We start from the raw sequence: 20,692 nt of genomic DNA on the forward strand, positions 1-20,692 counted from the left end.
AAAAGGACAAGATTTCTTGATGTTCATATCACAGACTAGTGATGGATGAAAGCATACAAATAAAATTACAAACCAGAAGGACCACAGATGCTTGCTACTTGGATTAGGAGAGGGAAATTAAGATCTCCTTCCTAAATTAATATATAAACATTCCAAATTACACACACAAAAACATATGTAAGTTTGTATAAGATACTGTGTAAGCATAGGAGCTTTGTAGGTTCTCAAGCAGACATGCTACAAATACTAACTGGTTTAACTGACCATTTCTCTCAAGGTCAGAAGCAGCCACATTTAGTAAAGAAAATAAAACATTGGCTTTGACCAATTCCAGTTAATTGCTTATGAATTTATACAATCAGAAGCAATTTTAGCTTCCTTATATTAAAATTCCCCAAACAATGAGAGAGAAAATTGTAACTTTTTTTTTCTTTTTAATTTGTTCCCTACTGCTTTCATTCTAGGCTAAAATTATGCTTATGTGAAATACATTTATGGAATTTAAAATTGCATAAAATCCATGTAAACATTACTGAAAACAAAAAATGTAGATGGTTTATGTAGGATGCAATATTGCAAGACAAGTGTGGAGCTTCAGAACCAAATTTTTATTTTAAGTTTTTATATTTTTGATAACTTAAAAGTTGCCTTACTTCACTGCCTTTCTTTATGTATACCTAAAATGTATCAAACTAATTACATGGGTTTAACGAGAACTCCTAAACATCAAGAACTTTACTTACTGAGGATGACAGTCACAACTGCTCTCGATGAGACAGCCAAAACTTTATTCAATTTGTAGATTCATATGCAGTGGCAAGGTCCAATGAAGCCAAATGATACCTTCACAAAGTACTTGTCAAATTATGGTATCATCCAATTCCTTGAAATCCAGCTTTCTCTCTCTCCTTTAATCAGGTAGTAACTGTAAAGCAGATCCCTCTGATACCTTTTCCATTAAAATTCTGCAATGAATTCCTCAAGAAAGTACCCTGGTCACTTTACTAACCAGAGAACTGCTCATAAAATGTGCTTGTTAACACTTTGCTGCAGTTATAAAACCTACAAATAAAGCAGTAAAAAATGTAAATACACTGTAATCCAGAATAACTGCATTTTTAACAAAACACAAGTCCCCCACATACAGTTTTCTAGAATTTACGAGTAGAAACATGTTATAATCTATAGAAAAGCATGTAATTGAACATAAACTGGTGATACTGGGGGGGGAAATATATTTGAATTAAAAATATTCTTAATGCAAAAATAGTTTGATTATTGTAAAAAATTTTTATCTGACCTTTTGAGCAGAAATACAAAGTAAAGAATTATATAATGTCTTTTTGAAGTGTAGTGTTTAAAAAAATACACCGACTCCAACAATAATTTTCCTCTTTTACACAGAAGCCCTAGTAAAACACATCTAATGATGTATTTAATGCAACTTATCCAAATACCCTGGGTGGCTCCTTTAATACAAGATTAGTGTCCTTCAGAAAGCAGATTCTTGTGCTCTGGAAATGCAAATACATATTGTGCAATCTCCAAGAATAAACAAAATGTGGGCAGTTTCAACAGATATTTTTCAGTCTCATCCTTAATCAGAAGAAACCGCTCTGACAGTGGCTAAGCAGTAACTGAGACTCCACAGTGACACTACTTCTTTTTGCCTAAGCCAAGATTAACTGGAAACAAGGAATTTGTACAACTGTGTGTAAATGTGATTGCCGTCCACTAACTGGCCAGGGACCACTGAATCTACTCATTTTATACCTCAAATTTCTCTTAGATTGTGCACTATCTTCAGCAGTTTCAGGTTTCTACATGCTTTATTTACCGTGAGTCCTATCTGTAATCAGCTATTGTTTTTATTTACTTTTTTCCTATATAAGTACAAATAGTTTTATATTCTACATATACTAGTTTATAATTCAATACACTCAAGGCTCCTTAAGACACAACTAAATTCTTCCACCTCTTGGACCTTTTTTGAAAAATTTACTGGATGCTCAATATATATAATATTCAATAGCATGTGAGAATAATTTTTATGCAACTCTGATAGTTAGAAAGATAGATAACTCAATTATTAGATCATCTATCAAAATATTCAGATGTATAAGAGGCTACTAAAAAGATTGATGACTGAGAAAGTCCACTGATTCTCTAGCCATCATATTCACACATTTGGCTAGACAACATTTTTCGCTGCCTTCACAAGCAAGCTTCATTACCCATCACTCCACTGAAAAGAGTTTATTATAAGGCTGCCATCTTGGCAAGACTATTATTTAGATGATAAATGTTGGGGGAAAAAGTGTGTCTAGAATTTTTTTTTTTTTTTAAGATGAGATTTTTGACAGATAAAACAAACAGCATCTACATTTCTAATTAACTTAAATTTGGCATATACAAATACAGGCCAGTAAAGCTATGATATGCTACTAGATTATCTTTTGTCTGAATCTTGCCCTTAATTTACAAAATGTAAATTAACTAATTAGAAGAAAAGCAGCATTATTTGTGACAAAATGCTTCTCCTACTTCTTTGCCTTGTGACATTTATGATCAACTGTAGTCCTTCATTCCAACTTCTAATAGATGGATAATTATGCTCATACTAATTTATTAGGCTATTTATATTTTAAACCAAATGAAAATTTTAGAGTTCTGAAGGCAAGGAACCTCAATACACTGCAAGATGCAGTTAATTATATACTTGTCAGCTTTACTTCATTTGCAATATGATGCTGTTTACATGTATATGTGACGTGAATATAGGTATGAAGGTACTACTTTCAATATTCACGTACCTGACTCAGAGGAAAATCTCTCTTAATAGTCTTAAAATTTCCTCAAAATCTCTGTATCTTTTCTATGCATGATGCATAGTAATAATGATATATTTCTGCTTTGTTCCTTAGTATTAAGAGTTAAATTTAGCTTTATACTCCTGCTTCTGTCCTCAATTACCATTTGAAATGGATTAGACTAGCAAATATAGAATTACATGAAGGAAGGGGGAGCTGGTAATTCGTGAGTTTTAGCCCAGCAACTTGACCTTGTTAAATGAAAAATATATGATATCATAGTTTACAGGAAGAGACTCTTTTTGTTTTTCTTTCGTTTTAACTATTACTAGGTAGATAAAGACTCAACACTATGAAATACCCTGAAAATGTCAGATGTAAATGTCAATTAAAAATTACAAGGAATTCTGAAAGGTAAGGTCTGTGGGGGGTTGACGTTCTTTGACACAGTGGAGTGTCTGCAACCAGGCCTTTGGCAAGCATAGCAGGATCTATGCTGTCAGCTCTTATTGTACATAAACTTAGATGCTTGTCTAATCTGAATGAGAAATACCAGGAAAATTGGAGCTGAAGCCTTGCAGTAATGTGGATGGAAGCTGAAAATGCTCTATCTGCACTACAGGAGTCTCCTGTGGCATGATAATATTTGAGACAGTACAGAAAAATATAAAAGATAAAAAATTGAACAAAGCTATGTAGTACTTAATTTACTGCTTTTTAAATTGTGAATGTAAACTGAAGGCTTAAGTAATTGATTTAAATTATAAGGAAAATCCCAATTTCATGTCCAAAAATTAAAATATCTAAGGAGAACAATACATGAAAATGAATACAGAAAATGTAAATACTAGTATGAATATGGTATGGTCTGTTTCTTTCTTTGCTTTGACAAAAATTAGTTTTGCTACAAAATAAAACAACCTACAATGCTCAGCGAAACAATTAACATCATAGCAATGCTTGGCATGAGCCATGGTCTTGATGAAAAATGTCTTCATGCTCTGTTATTCAATCATGTTCTTAAAGAGGAAATGACTGGTAAAATCTAAAAACATCACCTCTGAGATAAAGTAAAAAAACCTACTTTTTCATAACCTTCACGTTGATTTGTATACTGTTCACATGTCATTAAATAAAGATAACAATAATTCATGTCAAGTGCTGTTGGAAATAAGCTAAATGTATCTAGAATGTTTGTGAAGTGCAGAAGATATGCCTGTACATATATGTGTGTGATTGTACTCATATATTTCTGTTTATCTTGCAGGAGAAAACAGAATTTTATAATCTTTACAAATTAAACTACTGAATCAGTAAACTAGTAGAAAACAGAACTCTTCACTGTTTTTGATTCTGTTGTTGCCCAAAATCAAACACACCTTAGTGCTACTAAGGTTAGGAAATGGGCATGGCAAATTTTAGTTAATTATTTTTGAAGAAACTTATCTATGTACAATGCTAAGCTGCAAGATTAATCAAAAACTCTCCCTTCTATCTACATCCAATTTGCAGATTAATTTACTAATTAAAGTGGAGCCAAGAGGGAAACAAAAAGGAACAGAACAAAACCCAGCATGTGTGAAAAACTACAAACATTAGATAGCTAAACAAATCCTAAGTCCCTCAGTGTTGCAGTAAGGTCAAAACCTTTCAGCATTGTACCAGTATGTCAAAATATGTCAACAAACCATCATACTGCAAGAAGAAGAATGACCTTTCAGTTCTTTATGTTTGGGCTGCCAATGAAGCTTTGGATACTGGGTATGCATGAACAGTTTTCCTAGCCACTTGACAAATGCAACTCCCAAGGTTTCCTCCAAGTCAAGTTGTTATGCCACTGGCTTTCAATTCACCAGTACAAATTTTAAACCATTTGCAATTGGAGAATATTGATCTTGTTATAGAACAAACGTCCATAAACCCTCAGCATACCTCCCTCTTCCCCTATAACCTACAATCTGACAACAATTATTACTTAAACAGTCTTCACAGTAACATGTCAAACCATTTCAAACAGCTGCAGAGAAAAAAAAATATTTGTATCATTCTAATTAAGTCTGTTTTCACATATGATTGATTCATATAGTCAACTGCAAAGGAATTTGAATACAACACCCTTCTCAAAAAACCCAAAGAACACATCAGCTGTGTTTGTGGCAGAAACACAATCTTTAACATTGTTTATGTTTACATTTTTCTGTAACACCTTTTTTAATCTACAGGACTCTGATAATTTTACTATGACTGTTAGTTATAAAAGTCTCAAGATCAGACATAATATATTAATTAATAACATATTTAATCATGAATGTAGGCTTCCAAAAAGTGTGATTACTGTTTTAAAATTACTTATGGGAAACTTTTATTTATTCTTACAAAAATCCAGAAGTACAGGATTATCAGGATTTAGAATACAAGCAAATGGGGGAAGAAATTGAGTACAGGGATGACTTACCGTTCTTTTTCAAAGAGAACATGAAATGCTTCTCTTTCACAATGTCAAATTATATTTAGTTTAATATCAGTGTCAAATATGACATTTTCCTATGGTCAAACAGTAAAGTTTCTTTAGCTAATAACGGCATCAAGATTTCTCTTGGGACTTCATAAAAATTACATTCCAGAATGTACATACACTTCAGCCAGGCTTGCAGAAGACAGAAAATGTAAATTGCTGTATTTGAGTTTTTATCTTCTTACAGCAAGACACTGACAGTGCACCTCCTAATTAGTATTTGGACCATATGTTGCTGATCTCTATATGCCTCTTAGAAAAAAAGCAGTCACGCCTATCAGTTCTGACTGTGTTTTACAGCCAGGACTCCAATTTTTAATTTAAGTTAGAAAAAAATTAAAAATCAGACAGTATGGAAAAAAAAAAGAAACAGCAACATTCATTTACACCCTAAAATAATTTCCAACATGTTCTTAGACCATGCTTTATAGTGCAATCTCTGTTAGTTCTTGTTCATGCTCTCTAAATCACTTTTAGTGACACAGACTATTCAACGGTTTTTATCCTTATGGTTACAGAAATACACCAATGTAGGCCAGTGAACAATGAAAAGTGTGGTATCGACTACATGTGCACAAAGCAATTATATTTTGCACACACAGTTTTCTTGTTTACCTAGTGGCGATGAAAGCTGTAGGCTGCTCAGGGGATGTCACCACTTTGGAGAAATAAGTGAATTGAGAGAAGGGATTCTTTAAGTACATGAGTAATTTTGTTCAGTATATAAAACTGCTTGTTTCTAAAACATCACTCTGCAAAATCAGTCTGGGAATATGCAAGACCAAACTTGTCTTTCCCTGTTTCTTTATTATTGAAAATTCTCAATATCTGAAGAGTATCTTAAATTACAACTGTGCAAACCCACTGACAAGGTACACTTTGTACATTTTTAATGTGAAGCTTAATTTGAAGATGAGGTTGCAATGCAGCACTGCAACTGAAAATTGCTTAACAATACCATTGATGTATGAGCCATAAAAAGCCTTGCTAAGCTGTCCCTGCAGAACTCAGAGTAATAAAAAGGTGTTCTTTTGCACTGAGGTGAACAGACATGGTTGACTGCATCTAGGGAGCTGTTCTGTTAAATGAGAAAGTGCCATTTCTTTCCTGTCACTACAGACCAATTTAAGACACTCAAAGATTTAGTTAGCGCAGAGTACAGGATTTAATGAAATACACACATAACAGCAAACAAGCCACAGCTATGTTCAAAGCTTTCAGTCAGATTGTGTGCAGAATTAAACTTGCATCTGTGACAGATGTGGGAAAACCCTAGAAACTTCTTCAGTCTCGCTCCTACTTTTTGGAGACAGAAACAAACAAAAAAGCTTAATGGAAAAGGTCTAAAGCCTCTAATTTTCACTCCTTTCAAAGCATCTAGACCTGTATTTCTCTACACATCTAAGAGGCGATGTTACAGGTTTTCTCTCCAATTTCAATTTGCCTTTAAATTCAACCGACAGATCAGGTTTACAAAACAAACCCCTAAACTATCAGCTGAGCGTCATGATCTCTTGTGAACTGATGTTTCTTCTCCAAATGATTTCTCCTTCAAGAGGCAAGGAGACACACAGGTACAGTGAATTGACTGGAAAGCTGGCTCATTTGAGGGTTCTTCCATAGGCTCATTAAAAAATACAAAGTTGATTCACAGTTCGTGCAGCTACACCTGTGTCTTTTCGTAACAATCATTTCAAAAAGCAAAAGCTAACTGTCTAACCTACACACAGCCTAACCTGTCAACAACTATACATTAACCCAACTGTCATTATATTACAATAAGCTGCAGTTAACTCGGAACTCATTTCAGAAGATGATGTGATAAGTGTTATTTTGGCCAAGTAGTACCAAAATTAAAACTAAAGAGGATTTGTCTTTTTTTAAAAAAAAAACAACCCACAAAAATCTGTCTGATCTCCATAGTTGGAAATCACCGAATTCTAGATTTGGGGAGTAACAAGTGTCAATAAGGAGATTTCTAGTTTCCTTTATATGAATGTAAAGTCACTATATTTAAGAATCAACAATTTTTGTAGTTGTTGGCAATACAAAAAGCAATAATAGAAGATTTGGCAAAATCTCAAAACTACTTCCAAAACAATCTTATTGATCTAGATACCAGTTCAGTCTAGCCTTTGTAACATTAAAGGTACTTGACTAACAGCTCAATGAGAGATGTTACTTCATTTTTGAAGTAGCAATATTAATTAGTACATGTTAAAATTAAAAAGCAGTGAGCTATGTCTTGGTTTTCTGATAAAAGCATAATAGAAGTTTCTTTAGGAAATATCAGATTCAAATGATAAACACTGTTGTAGAATATCTCACACATTTTACAGCTCAAACCAAAACACGGATAATAATTTTGTTAACTACAAAAAAACCAGAAACTACAACTTGAATCTTGCCATGGCAATTCTATTGCAAACAAATATATCAGTGCCTTCATCCTACTTGCCTATTCAACTTTCACCCCACCTCAACTTAGTATCTTTATGCTCATGTGATCTATTTAAAATTCACTTATTGGAGCTCCTTTTCTCTGATACCATCATGTATTGCTTCAAACACATCCTTTCTCCTCAGAAAATATTCCAGCCAGTATGCCTCTTCCCAGGTTGAGCAGCTCCACTGCCTCTTATTTACACTGATGATACTGTATATAATCAAATTTCTTCCTAAAGTCTTACACTCTGGTTATATGTTTCAAAAATTATTTTCCATAACTTTCCTGTAGTATAGTATCTTCATCCAACAACTGACAGCCTTCCTGAGGTTCCCATTACCTCAAGTCAAGCTCTTCATGTCACTGCTTTCTGGGGTCGTCAAATAAGGGCAGGTCCTTCACATGTCAATCAAGAATGTTGCTGCAGAGCATAATTCTGAACTCTGATGAGGTTATTCTCAAGATTTGGTTTCCCCTTCTCTGCTGCCTCCTATAGAACCTGCTTTTAAAGTATATCCCAAACTAAGGCTAGCTATTTTCCTGTTGACATTTCTCATATTCAGCTGAAATATTTAATGGTCACCAAACTAGCCTCTCATGTTAGCACACAGTGATTATTTGTTGCATGTTCACATGTTTGTGCCACCTTCACTATCTCTCAGATTTCACTGATGCACTCGTGAACACTGAGCAGACTTCTAAACTTACACTTTAAAAAAATCTTTTATTAAAACTTTCATTTACCTTACTGATTCGCTACCTTGCTTAGGGTTCCACCACATACAAAAACTGAATTGAAGAAGCTTGTTTAGGAATTTTTTGGAAGAAAAATCCTCCACTGAGGAGGCTTCTAGTACCATGGAAAGATATATACATACATACAACAATGATCTTTACAAGAATAAAGTAGAACTATTCTAATAATCTTTAAAGTATCTTTCTACCATCATGTTCAAAGATTCTGCTCAGTATAACTTAATTCCCTCCTTATGTTCCTGAAAATACCTACTACATTTCTTAGCTTGAAGATGATTGTTATTACTGCTTAAAAATGTAGGCAATATTTAAAAAAATACTTTATTAGAAAAAAAGCAACACTAAACCAGTATTAACTTACATACAATAACAATACAGTTTTTAATACAAAGCCAAGGTGGTTAGACTGTGAAGATAAATAAATTTGGCACCTTGCAAGTATTACAAAACATTACAACAAAACTCTTCAAAATCAAGTACTAAAAAAAATTGATATACAACTTCTGTACCAAAGTACCATTGTAAAATCACCATATATATCTGCTGCATACTAATAATTATGTAAATTTTTCACAAATATGTTAGGATACCAACTTGACATGCTAATTAATGACATGCAAAATGACAGAATAGTAACATGTATTTTGTTCACATGGCTTAATACAAATGTCACTAGTATTTTTTCCGGTAACTTCTTTTAAAAATGCAGTCATATTTGTCTATAAGGAAAATTAACAGAAATGTACCTGTTCCAGTAGCTCCAAAACTGGTCTTGCAAATAGGCTTGGTGGCTACTTTCATCACCGAATGAGGCTTTGCTTTCAATCCAGTGAATGACGTGTCCTTCAACAGCTAGGGTGACAGAAGAAAATAGTGAACTCTGAAAATTAAATTCAAAAGGCTCTAAAATGTGATTTGGAATATCCCATTGACCCACCAGTCTACCATATACTTCATGCTTGCAACAGAGTTACATATTTGTAAAAATATTTTCCAAATATGCACATAGGACATTTTTTTTTAAAAAGTACCAGAAAAAGGATAACTATATCAATTTCAGTTTAATTACACCCTTTTCTAGCTATTTGCATTTACTCCAACACAAACAGAATGAAAAGAAAAAGAGACTAGAGTAAGTTGCATCTTATTTTATGATAGAATTATACAATCATAGAATGGTTATGGCTGGAAGGGAACTTAGACATTCTCAGGTTCCAGCCTCCCTTCTATGAGCAGGGACATCTCACTCTAGACCAGGCTGCTGGAAAGGAGTTGTCAAGTAGGAAACTGAAGGCTTCTGGTGAATAACAACAACAGTTACCTAAGCTGCTAAAGATACAAACTTCTCAGCAATCCACAGTGGAAGGTGTGAGAATGGCAAGACAGTTCATCATAGATACCTGTTTCCTTAATTTGCAAAATCAGTAATGCTTCACCAGAAAGAAGTTAGGAATAAGAAGGTTTATGTGAAGAAATGCCATTTTGAATTTCTGTTTTTTTCAGTGCTGTGGGATTTCCTTTAGTTCACATCTTTCCTCATTTATTGCAGAACTTATATTCTAATATTAATAAAATTATATGTATATGTTTTTATGTAAAAGAAAACTCCTCTTTGAAATTAACAACCTAATTTTTCAGAAGAAATCATGACACTCACTCTAAAAGAACATTCTTTTTCCAAAACGTAATGTGGAGTAATTGTTTCGCTTATTTTGAGTTCCCTAAGATATCCCCAGCCATGATGTCTTACCCTAAGTTTGACCTGGGATGAGGTACTCAAAGGGCAAGCAGACCCAAAAGCACAATACAGGAAGATTAGAAGAGGTAGTGGCAGCACATGAATGACCACAGACAGAAAAAATTACTTGGGGAATCTGGGTAAATAATTTACGAAGTCACCATACTAAATTCCATATGTTACTACTACCCTGCTGTCAGTAACAAAGTTAACTTTCCTGCCAATCTCAAGTGACTGAAATAATTTGAAGTAAAGCAGTATCACTACTTGGATTCGGAAAGACAAATCCATGCAAACAAATTGCTATTTTTAACCTTCCTTCTAATAGGGTAATATTATAAATCCACAAATTATTTTGGGTGTTTCCTAGTTTCCCTTCTCAAGTATTAGAAAAATTAGCTCCATCAAGTTGTTTTTCTTGATTCCATTTAATCAAGCTCATGAATAGCTTGGATATAACCTTACCTGTTTCTAATGTATAAGTGAGTATCTTAATACCAAGTATGTATTGTGTTTATTGTAGTTCACACTGGGAGTCTTATAAATGTATATAACTACTTGAAGGGCAAGTGTTAAGAAGAGGGAGCCAGGCTCATTTCGGTGGTGCCTAGTGACATGACAAGAGGCAATGGGCACAAACTGAAACACAGGAGGGTCCATCTGAACATCATGAAACATTTTTTAACTGCGAGGGTGACTAAGCACTGGCACAGGTTGTCCAGAGAGATTGTGGAGTCTACATCCTTGGAGAAAAATCAAAAGCCATCTGGACATAGTCCTCAGCAACCAGCTCCAGGTGACTCTGCTTGAGCAGATGACCACCAGAAAGGTACCTTCCAGACTCAGCCATTCTGTGACTATCATTCTGCAATCTTCCCTGCTAACTTTAGACTTAATAAAAAACAACCATTCCCTCATAAGTCCTTAGTAGCTTCCTGAATCCCTCCATAAATAAGAGGTATAGAAGTGAAGAAGAAATCAATTAAAAACTCTCCAACTGTTTCAAATATGAAGTGGTTCAGTTACAAAGATATTTTTTGTTTTGTACATACTACGTTTTCTTTTTATTGAAATTTAATTAGGAATAGAAACATCATTAAACTAAGGGAAGTCTTCAAAGACTTTTCAGAAGACTCTCATGGACATAGTTCCTTATCTACTGCATAGCAGATGAGTGTGCTGAGATAGGGTATCTCAAGCACTTCCAAGCAGTGAGACATTTTATAGTATGCACTCAATTCCTTTTACCAGTGTACAAATCAGTTAGCTCAGTAAGAACTCCAACTGTTGTCAATACAAAGATCAAAAACCCAGTCATGTATGTGACTTTCACACAGTGCTTTCAGCCTTCCTTTTTTCTCCGACAGACACACTGGTAGGCATCTGCAGAGACAGGTGTTGCATTCTAAGAAGGTGAAGTGGAAGTCTTCTGGCATGAAAGTCCATTTACAAAAGGTGATTAATAATCCTTTACACTTGGACAACATGGATGTTTTATTTTTTATTTTTTTCCATGGTCCAGCCACTAGGTCATCTGATTACGTTCTCACATGGCCTCAAAACCAGAAGATGTAGATGAACTTTGACATGACTTCTACACCTACATATAAACCTTCTTCTTTCTATGCAGACTTTTAAGAAGCAATTGAGAAACGCAGAGTTGTATTTACATTCAAAGTGATGACAAAAGAAAAACTGCACAGTGACAAACCTTCATGCAATGACCTAAACGTATAATGGTTATACTGTTAGGACTGCTTGAGCTGATTCAGGCTAGGAGCTTAAGACTTCAAAGTTGAGTTCATAAAGCCAGTGGGTAGAGCAAGTTAAAGGGAGTAGGGTTCTTACTGTTATCTTGTTTTTCTCTTTCTCTTTTGCGATAAAGAGACAAAAATACACAGCGACCAAAGAGGAAACACTGGGTAACACTACTTATGATCAAACCTCTCTGACCCAAACTAGAAGTTCTTAAAATTGTTGGGTAACTACTGAAAAAAGAGAGTAATTTGTAGTATTCTATAAAACACTCCACTTAAGTAGCTATAATATTTTAACATGAACTCTTCTATAAAAAAATAAAATAATAAAAAATATTTTAAAAGACTTACCTACTGGCACTTCTAAAATAAAGTCTGGTGTTTTGTCATAACCCTTTGCACGGAGCTGATCTTCAGCTAGACGTAGAGAAAAAGAACTATTGTTGATAAAAGTATTCTATTACGTAGACAGCAGTATAATTAATTTTATTTTAAATAAGAGTGCAAGAATTACTAATGCAGCAGTACATATCTTTCTTCTGCACGCAATGCTGTGTCAGATTAAATGAACCTTTGTAGAAAACCTAGAGCATGGATATAAAAATGCTTCTTTGTCATCTCTGCATTTTTATGTCTTCATTATAAACATCATTAATTCAAGCTGTCATACAGTATTTTATAACCCTTAAATATTAAAAATAAAGAGGTATATTCACTGATTGAAAGAAGAGTCTCCCCACATCAGTAAACTGTTCAGATTAAACCTACTAACACCACAAATGTAGATATACTGTAGCTGCCTTCTTGGCTTTATTTTAATGTTAGCATGAAGTTGTTAAAAAAGGAACAAGAAAATCCTTCTCTTCCAGAAATTAATTAAAGGACACAGAATCCACAATTTTAGTTTCTCTTGCATTCTGCATTCTATAGAATCTACCCAGTTTCAGAACATACAAAGATTCAGAAAGTCTTTGAACAGTAACTATTAAACTCTATCGCTTACAAATATTAGAGCTGAATATTTCAAGAAACAATAATGAATGAGCAAGATAAAACCACAAAAGATGCTTCCTTTTAACAAAAAAAATAAAATAAAAAGAAGACAAAGCAAGCCCTTAATATTTTCTGAACTGCTCCTTGGTTTCTGATACCATTACACTGGAATTTCTGAAACACCATTTCTCTATTAGAATTTGGAGTGACCTGGTCATTCAATTCCAGGCATGGCTTTCTGTCTTCACCCAAGCTCAACTAATGGCACTACCTAGTAACAAGTAAGGCTATGTAGCCCCTTAACACCTACTGGGCTGTTGACATTGTCATGCATCCCATTCGCCTTTCTACATCACCTTTGATTAAAATTAATGGTCCATTCTCACTGTTGGGTAGCTTATTTCCAATCCATTTATCAGGTTAGGGCTGTAGTTTCACGGCCAATGTTCAGAACTCGGTTTTAGAATACTTTGTGCATATCCTGAAAGGTCAGCAGTTTGAGTCCAAGTAACATTTTAATGACAAGGAAAACATACACTCTCAGAAATAAAAATATTTTAAAACTGCCTGAAGCAAACTTTTCTCCTCTTTCTTGCTGAAGAATATAACTTGGAAGTGTTTTCTCTATGTAGTAAACTACAACTGAAAAGTAGAATGGAAGTTATTTTGGAACCATTCTACATTCAGTTAAGTGTGAACTTCAATAGCTGTTTATTGTTTCTGATAGTATTTTTTTTTTACATTTGAAAGTATTTCTTCACTGTAAACACACTATATTGTAAACCACAAGTCTTTGCAATTTAACACTTCATTGTATCACCCGATTGGCTATTAAACTTTTCCATGATTTGGAGACAGACTTGGCTGTTGGCATTTTTCAAACATTGTCAGGTATATGGATAAAAGTTTTTTAGATTAACAAGGTTCTAATTTAACAGAACCTATGAATAAAGAGTTTTATGCCCTAGCAGAAAATTAATTAATGCTCTAAATAATTTCTGCATCTTGATAAAAATAAAGAACAATCCAGTTTTATTCAACTCTGTTTAACTGTCTCCTCTTAATTGTTCACAACAGTCTAGAAAAGACAACAAGATGTCCCAGCTAAAATGTTCATTACTTAAGGGCACACGAATGGCAAGAGAAAGTTCAATCTCTTCTATAATATCTAACAAATGTTAGTATCTCAAATTCAGGAAAATGTACCTTAAAAAATCCCACTGAAAATCAAGACAGATGTAAAAACATTTCACTGTCAACTTGGCAGGTCTCTGAACTGGAGTTTGAATCAGCAATACTTTTAATATTCGTCGGCTGACTATTTTCAAGGATGCCAGATTACTTTTAAAATCATTTGACACTAATGTATGGCTTGAAATAGAACTTTTTTTTGTTTGTTTTAAGTCTGTTTCTGAATGTTTTCACTTGGTTTCTTCTAAAATTATGTATTACAATAAACATTGGAAAATATGTTAAAAACCATGTTTATTATTGATGAGAGTTGTCTATCACATGCAGGAACATAATTAAGTATTACTCTTTCTTCCAGTATTCTTAAGCTTCATAATTTTGGGAGAAAAAACGCAAAAATAATTACAGAAACTCCCCACAATCACCATATTTATTTATATTTTTTTTTTAAAAAAACAAAACCCTATGAAAAGAAAATAAGTTCTAGCTTTTCAGTCCAGGTATGTTTTAGATTAGGTCCAGAAGCTACAGAGGTAACACTGCACCTTAAAAGATCTCTTAGCTCTTGCACGGATGAAGAGAACAATTTAACATCTGCTTAAAAGCCAGCCCTTCACAGCTTTGACAGTTATATTTATTCATCCTCAGATTTGAAATCACAGTGAAACAGCCCTAAATAAGTAGTTATTCTACAAGTTCCCCATTAATTTGGATTTTCAATAAAAGCAGAGCTTCATCTTTCCCATAACTTCACACGTAACCATAAACATTTAACTCATCATTGTTCTTAAACCAGCCTCTGGATATAAGAAAGAAACCAAATGTTCTTCTCTTGGTGCATGAACAAGCAGTGACCGGCAAATTTGCCACTATAGCAGAAAAAAAATTATCAGATTTCATTATTTATATCCAGGCTACTACTGAGGGACATCATGGTGGGAACAAAAGAAGGAAAAGATTCCAGACAAAGGTCAGTCCCTTCCCATTGCAGCTGAAAGCTTTCCTAACATATTCATGACAAAGATATAAAAACTAAAGATCCTACCTAGAACCTAGAAATTCCTGGCATTTCAGTCTGTCAAGTGAAGCTGTTAGCCTGTTTTGAGAGAACTATTCCATTGCTCACTTTAATCTCAGGAAAACTGATAAAGATTGAGAACCGTGTTTTTGCTGAAGAGAGGACGTATTTTTTTCACGTGCATCTCATGAACAGTACACTAATAAAATGCAAACCCTATTAGTTTGTATAGTTTTGCAATTAATTTCTGTATGAATCTGAAGGTGTGATTTTCTATCTGGAGGCTTTGAAAGCTAACTGCTCTAAAACCAGACAAATTACATCCTGGACCTGAAAAGCTTCTTCATGCTCTAAGACTATACTGGGACATTTATATTCACAGTGTCCCTTGACTGTGCTTTCTTCTCCTGTAACAGACTCTCTGTTGCCCAGGTGATTGTAGCTGATACAAAAAACTTACTATTCTTGAAGAATACACTAACATGGAAACAGCAAGAAGTCTGTTTCTTTAATACATGTTAAAAAGTGATGGAATTATGAGTACAGCAATTTAAGTCAAAAGCCATCTTCAAAACTGGAATGTATTTTTACTCAAAGCCTGGATGTGCTGACCCATAGGAAATACCATCATATCTTCTATTTTCCTCAAGTTTTCTTCAAGCAGTTTCGGAACTAACTTTTCAGAAAGAAAAGATTTTATTGTGAGGGGTTCAATAGAGTTCATTTGCAGATATCTAGGAAAAGCTATTTTTAAAAAAAACCCCTAGAATCTCAAAGACACATGTAATGCACAAAAATGACAAATACAACTGCATAACAAATCATGACTAAAAAATACTTCAGTATACACAAAATGGAAAGAATAAATCAGGCTTCCCATTTATATCTTTATATTGTAATGAGTTAACCCATTCTAGATATTTTGATTTGATAGCACAAATTTCTTAGAGCTTATTTGTAAAGACAAAATTGACGCTTATCCAAGGTCATGAAACACAAAAAATTAAATCTGATTTGTGTACTACACACTTGGCACGAGCCAAATAAAATTGTAATTGTTGGGTTGAGGATCTATTAGTGAGTCATTTAGTCCATTCCCTTGTATTGTGACAGGACTGATTTCATTACTAGCTTTGATGGATGAGTGTCAAGTCTATCCTTGAATTTTTCATTGAAGGTGATTCCATAGCCTTCCCTGGAAGTTTGTTTTATACTTAATGTTTCCAGAACTGGTTAGTATTTTAACCATCCTCATCTCTGTAATTAGAGCTTCAGCCTATTACTTCTACTCTTCTAGTCAAGTAGGAAAAACTACCTCCTCACATTTTCATAGTATCATTTTTAAGTTTGTATGCAAAAGTGTTTTTTGGTTTTTTTTTTTCTTTTTTCTCTAAAATAAAAGATCACACTAACTCTGTTCCTTAATCATATGGACAAATATTTTTAAAACTTTCTTTCTAGTTGTTTAAATTGGTTTAAGGTTTCAAAATTCTTAACCTCTCACTTAAGAGATCATAGTTTCTGGTAAAATCAGCAAAATTCCTTGATCACACAAATTTAGTACAACATTCAAGCATTAACAAAAGACAGAGTTTACCTTTGTTATTGTCTCATCACATAAGGACTCCAAGATTTAAGTAGTCACTGTTGAGTTTATTCTCACAATAAGAGAAATGACGCTTTAAACAGTAATAATTGTTTTAATGGCACTCATATACAAGAAATGTAGTCCAGGCTAAAAGAAAAAAATGAAAATAACTTCCTAACTAATTAATCCTTAAAATAACTTTAAATATAGGGAGAGTGATGAGAGTTCTTGCATTGGTTGGAAGGCAGGGAGAAAAAAATCAGCAGAAACTGTACAGAAAGCTAAATGAGTGAATCCTCTAGCAGTTCTTTAATACATAAAGCATTTTGAAGCTAATATTTCTTATGCTTCCTCCTAAGTCTCATAAGGCCTAGATTATGGCTAATATCTCATGACACCAAAAGTAATACTGCAGCAGATATTAAAGCATTTTTTTCAGCTACTTATTCTATAAAATATTAATTGCAAGCCTGTGCATGTGCTGTATATATAGGGTATTAGGTAACTGAGTTCCTGCTCAGTTCTAAATCAATAAAAGATAACATGGACAGCATCAGTCATTTTTTACTCTTCCTTTACTATCTAATACAAAGAGCATTGAGGCGTATTTTTTTCTTAAGTAAACAATCACTGAAATCTTTGAAGTTAAGGATTCACTGACTAGCCTCTACTGCAGATTCTTACCTATGAAAGAGAGATTTTTTTCCAAAAGCATTTCTCGCAGCAAGACTTCATGCTCATGCCCAATAGCGCTGATAGGCTTACGTTAAGAAAGGGAAGAGTACTTTGGAAAAGAAGCAACTTCAGAAAAACATCATAGGTAAAGTAATTAATGGTAAACCTTATTTGCCTTCATCTGCACTTCAAAAGTGAACCTTTGAACACTAAGTTTTAAAATTCCTTACAGAGATTTTCAGAGGCATTTAGCATTTTGTGAAAATCAGACTACTGTATCATCAGCACACATTTTACAAAATTAAGACCCATTAAATCGTATTTACTCAGTATAAATAAGGGTAATATTTCTTTTTTTGTTTTATTTCTCCCCCAATTTAAAATAAAGTGTAAGCTTAAAACATGTCATTAAATACCTTTTAAGTTGCTCTTTAATGACTAGTGTACCAAGTCTCTAATTCAGCAAAGAATAAAATATACTGTTCTTTTTCTTTATATTCTGAAATTGATAGGCACTATATCCATCTGAAACATCTTACTGTAACAAAATATCCATTTAATTGATTTTTCAGAAGCATGAACTGATGTCAGGGAAGGATTAAATAATATTTTATAGTGAAGTCCTTCTCACTTCACTGGTGGCCTGTTGATTCAATGTGCTTTTCTTAGCAGTATGTAAAAAAGACATCACATCAAATATTTTTAATGTACCTTGATGGAGGTCAAAGTCTTATTCCGGAAACTTTTAAGAAAAATCTTATGGAACATCATGATAAAGGATCTTACACTAAAAACAGTTAAGTTCCTAATTCTGTTTAGAATATCTTCTGAAAACTTTACAGATCACCTTGCCATTTGAGCTAATTAATTTATACCAACACTTTATGCTGAACAGCTAAAATCCCAATTGTATGGAATACTTGATATATATACACAGTTTTTATCAACTGAAACAATATATTATGAAGAGCAGTCAAAATGTAAGAAAAGTACTGCAAACAGAATTTATAATGCACCACAAGCAGAAACACTTAGACCTAGTCTATAATAATACCTGTTATTGATGTATGGCAATGACCATGGGGCAAAACTTGTAAATAACCTCACAAGCCATTTTCTGCTCATGCAATCTAGCAGCCTAGTTTCCCGTAAGCATCTGAACTATTACTGAAAAATAGCCTCTTGGCATTTACAAAGAGGTTGACTTCATACTTTAGTCCATGCATATACAATTAGATAGTTATATTTAAAATCAATATGCAATCCTTCAGAAGACATTATGCTTTTAAAACCTTAACTTTACATTGATTTTCAACTATTTTATGCACCTCAAAATTAACATCTAATTCAGCAACATACTTGCAGATAATGCACTCACACAGCTTAGTATTAAACTTTTCTATACCATAATCAAATTTAAAAACTCCTCATTATTTCCACTGATATCACTGCATATTCAATAGCTTCACTTGAACCTGGATCTGAAGAGGATAGAAAATATCTTTTTTGGTTGTGGCCAAGTTATTCTTAAACAGTGTTCATAATTCCACATACGTGTTACTACTTTTAAACGTGATACTTTCAAAATACTATAGCCAGATTGTTCATCACCAAAATATTAATTTTAAAATTTTGGATATGAAATTTAGTGATCAACAACCTTTTAAAAAGTGCAACTTATTAGATTAACTCACTTTCAGAGAGCTGTGTTTAATGCTGAAGACAGTCTCAATGAATACTTAAGTGACTGCTGCCACTGAACTTAATAAGAGCAGGGCTGAGACTGTAGTAGACACCAACAAAGTATTTATAGTGGAAAGAACATATTTTTAAAGGGTGACCATCACATATATCACAACTACAAGTGCTGTTTTTCATTTGTAACTAAACATCACTGTAGCTATGCTATCCTGAAACTGTACAGTGAAATCAAGATCTTCTCCCAAACTGCATTAAGAGATTTATGTAAGGATTCTCTAGGGTTTGGAAAGGAATTGCCTTGCTAGCCTTCCCAGTGATAGCAGCCCATGCTTTTGAAATTGATTCTTTGACAGCACACTGAAGCAGAAGAGCTACTAATTGAGGACTTTATTAAAACAGCTTCGGGATTGCAGTGATCATTCCCAACAAATTGTAATCTTAGTCTTGAATACTCAGTGCTGTCTGGAGTTCCCTCCATATTCTCACTGATACTGAAGAACTATAATTAACCATTTCAACAACAAAAAAACCCCAACAAATCAACAAAAAACCCTAACAAACCTTAAAATTAAACTACACAGGCATCTTCCCAACAGCTAGTCTAATTTCCTTTAAGAAGAGATAGAGAACTGCAGTAGAATGTCAGAAATAAGTTTAAAAATACTAGTTGGTCATGCCCCTGAATTGCACTTGAAAACATTTCAGTCACAACTCATAGTCATAACAAAGGAATGCCACACTGTTGAACACTATCTATGCAGCTTATTAATTTAATCACAGATTAGTTGAGATTGGAAAGTATCGCCAGGTATCAGCTCTAACACTCAAGGCATGGTCAACTAGTCTGAAGAGAAAGCCAGATGTGTATTTCAACTAATCAAAACCAAAGACATTCTATCAGGCATATGAACATGTAGCCACCAAGCTGACAACTTCTCGTGGTCCGTCTGATTTTTCTTAAACAGTGTAAGAGAAATCTCTGCAGTGACCCTACAGCTGATTGAATGTAAAACAGGAGTATGAAACGTGTTTTGTGAAGCAGAACTTTATGTCAGGTTAAAGCTAGACACATCTCTTCCACTCAGGCTAAGCTCGTCAATTGTGCACCTAAAATTTTATGGGAAAGGATACTGTTTGATGCAGTCCACCAGTGGTCCATAACAACAGTCATTGACAGTACACTGCAGACAAATAAGAAAAGTAGTATAGCAATGGGCAACTACGAAACCATTATAGTTAAACAGTATCTTAAAAACAGTAATTACTTTTCTTCAAAAAGGCTATCAGATGCTGTTCAGATTTAATCACAGAAAACAAAAACTCCATGTTTTTATTCACTATAAAAGCAGGCTATTAAAAAGTGAAATGCTTCTCTCACAAATATTGCATTGCCATTTATGGTGCACCCTGACTTCACTGATAGCTTACGATGACAGTAATTAAATGAGGTCTAAAATCTTTTACTCTGCTAGGCAGAAAACAGCACTGCCACAGAAGGGGGGGG

General features: G+C 33.8%; 1 protein-coding gene across 1 annotated transcript in view; it reads right to left on the bottom strand.

Moving 5' to 3' along the window:
- Positions 1-20,692, bottom strand: part of LOC104397696 (chromosome unknown open reading frame, human C15orf41) — a 123,481-nt gene that overhangs the window by 51,693 nt on the left and 51,096 nt on the right. Inside the window, exons 7-10 of the mRNA XM_010007703.1 lie at positions 20,320-20,369; positions 17,497-17,564; positions 12,374-12,439; positions 9,274-9,379 (exon numbers count right to left, since the gene is read on the bottom strand). Of these exons, the coding sequence (XP_010006005.1) occupies positions 9,274-9,379; positions 12,374-12,439; positions 17,497-17,564; positions 20,320-20,369 (290 nt within the window). The remainder of the gene's footprint in view (positions 1-9,273; positions 9,380-12,373; positions 12,440-17,496; positions 17,565-20,319; positions 20,370-20,692) is intronic.

The sequence above is a fragment of the Chaetura pelagica genome, unplaced genomic scaffold, assembly GCF_000747805.2.
Source record: "Chaetura pelagica isolate M959 unplaced genomic scaffold, ChaPel_1.0 scaffold70, whole genome shotgun sequence".
Lineage (NCBI taxonomy): Eukaryota > Metazoa > Chordata > Aves > Apodiformes > Apodidae > Chaetura > Chaetura pelagica.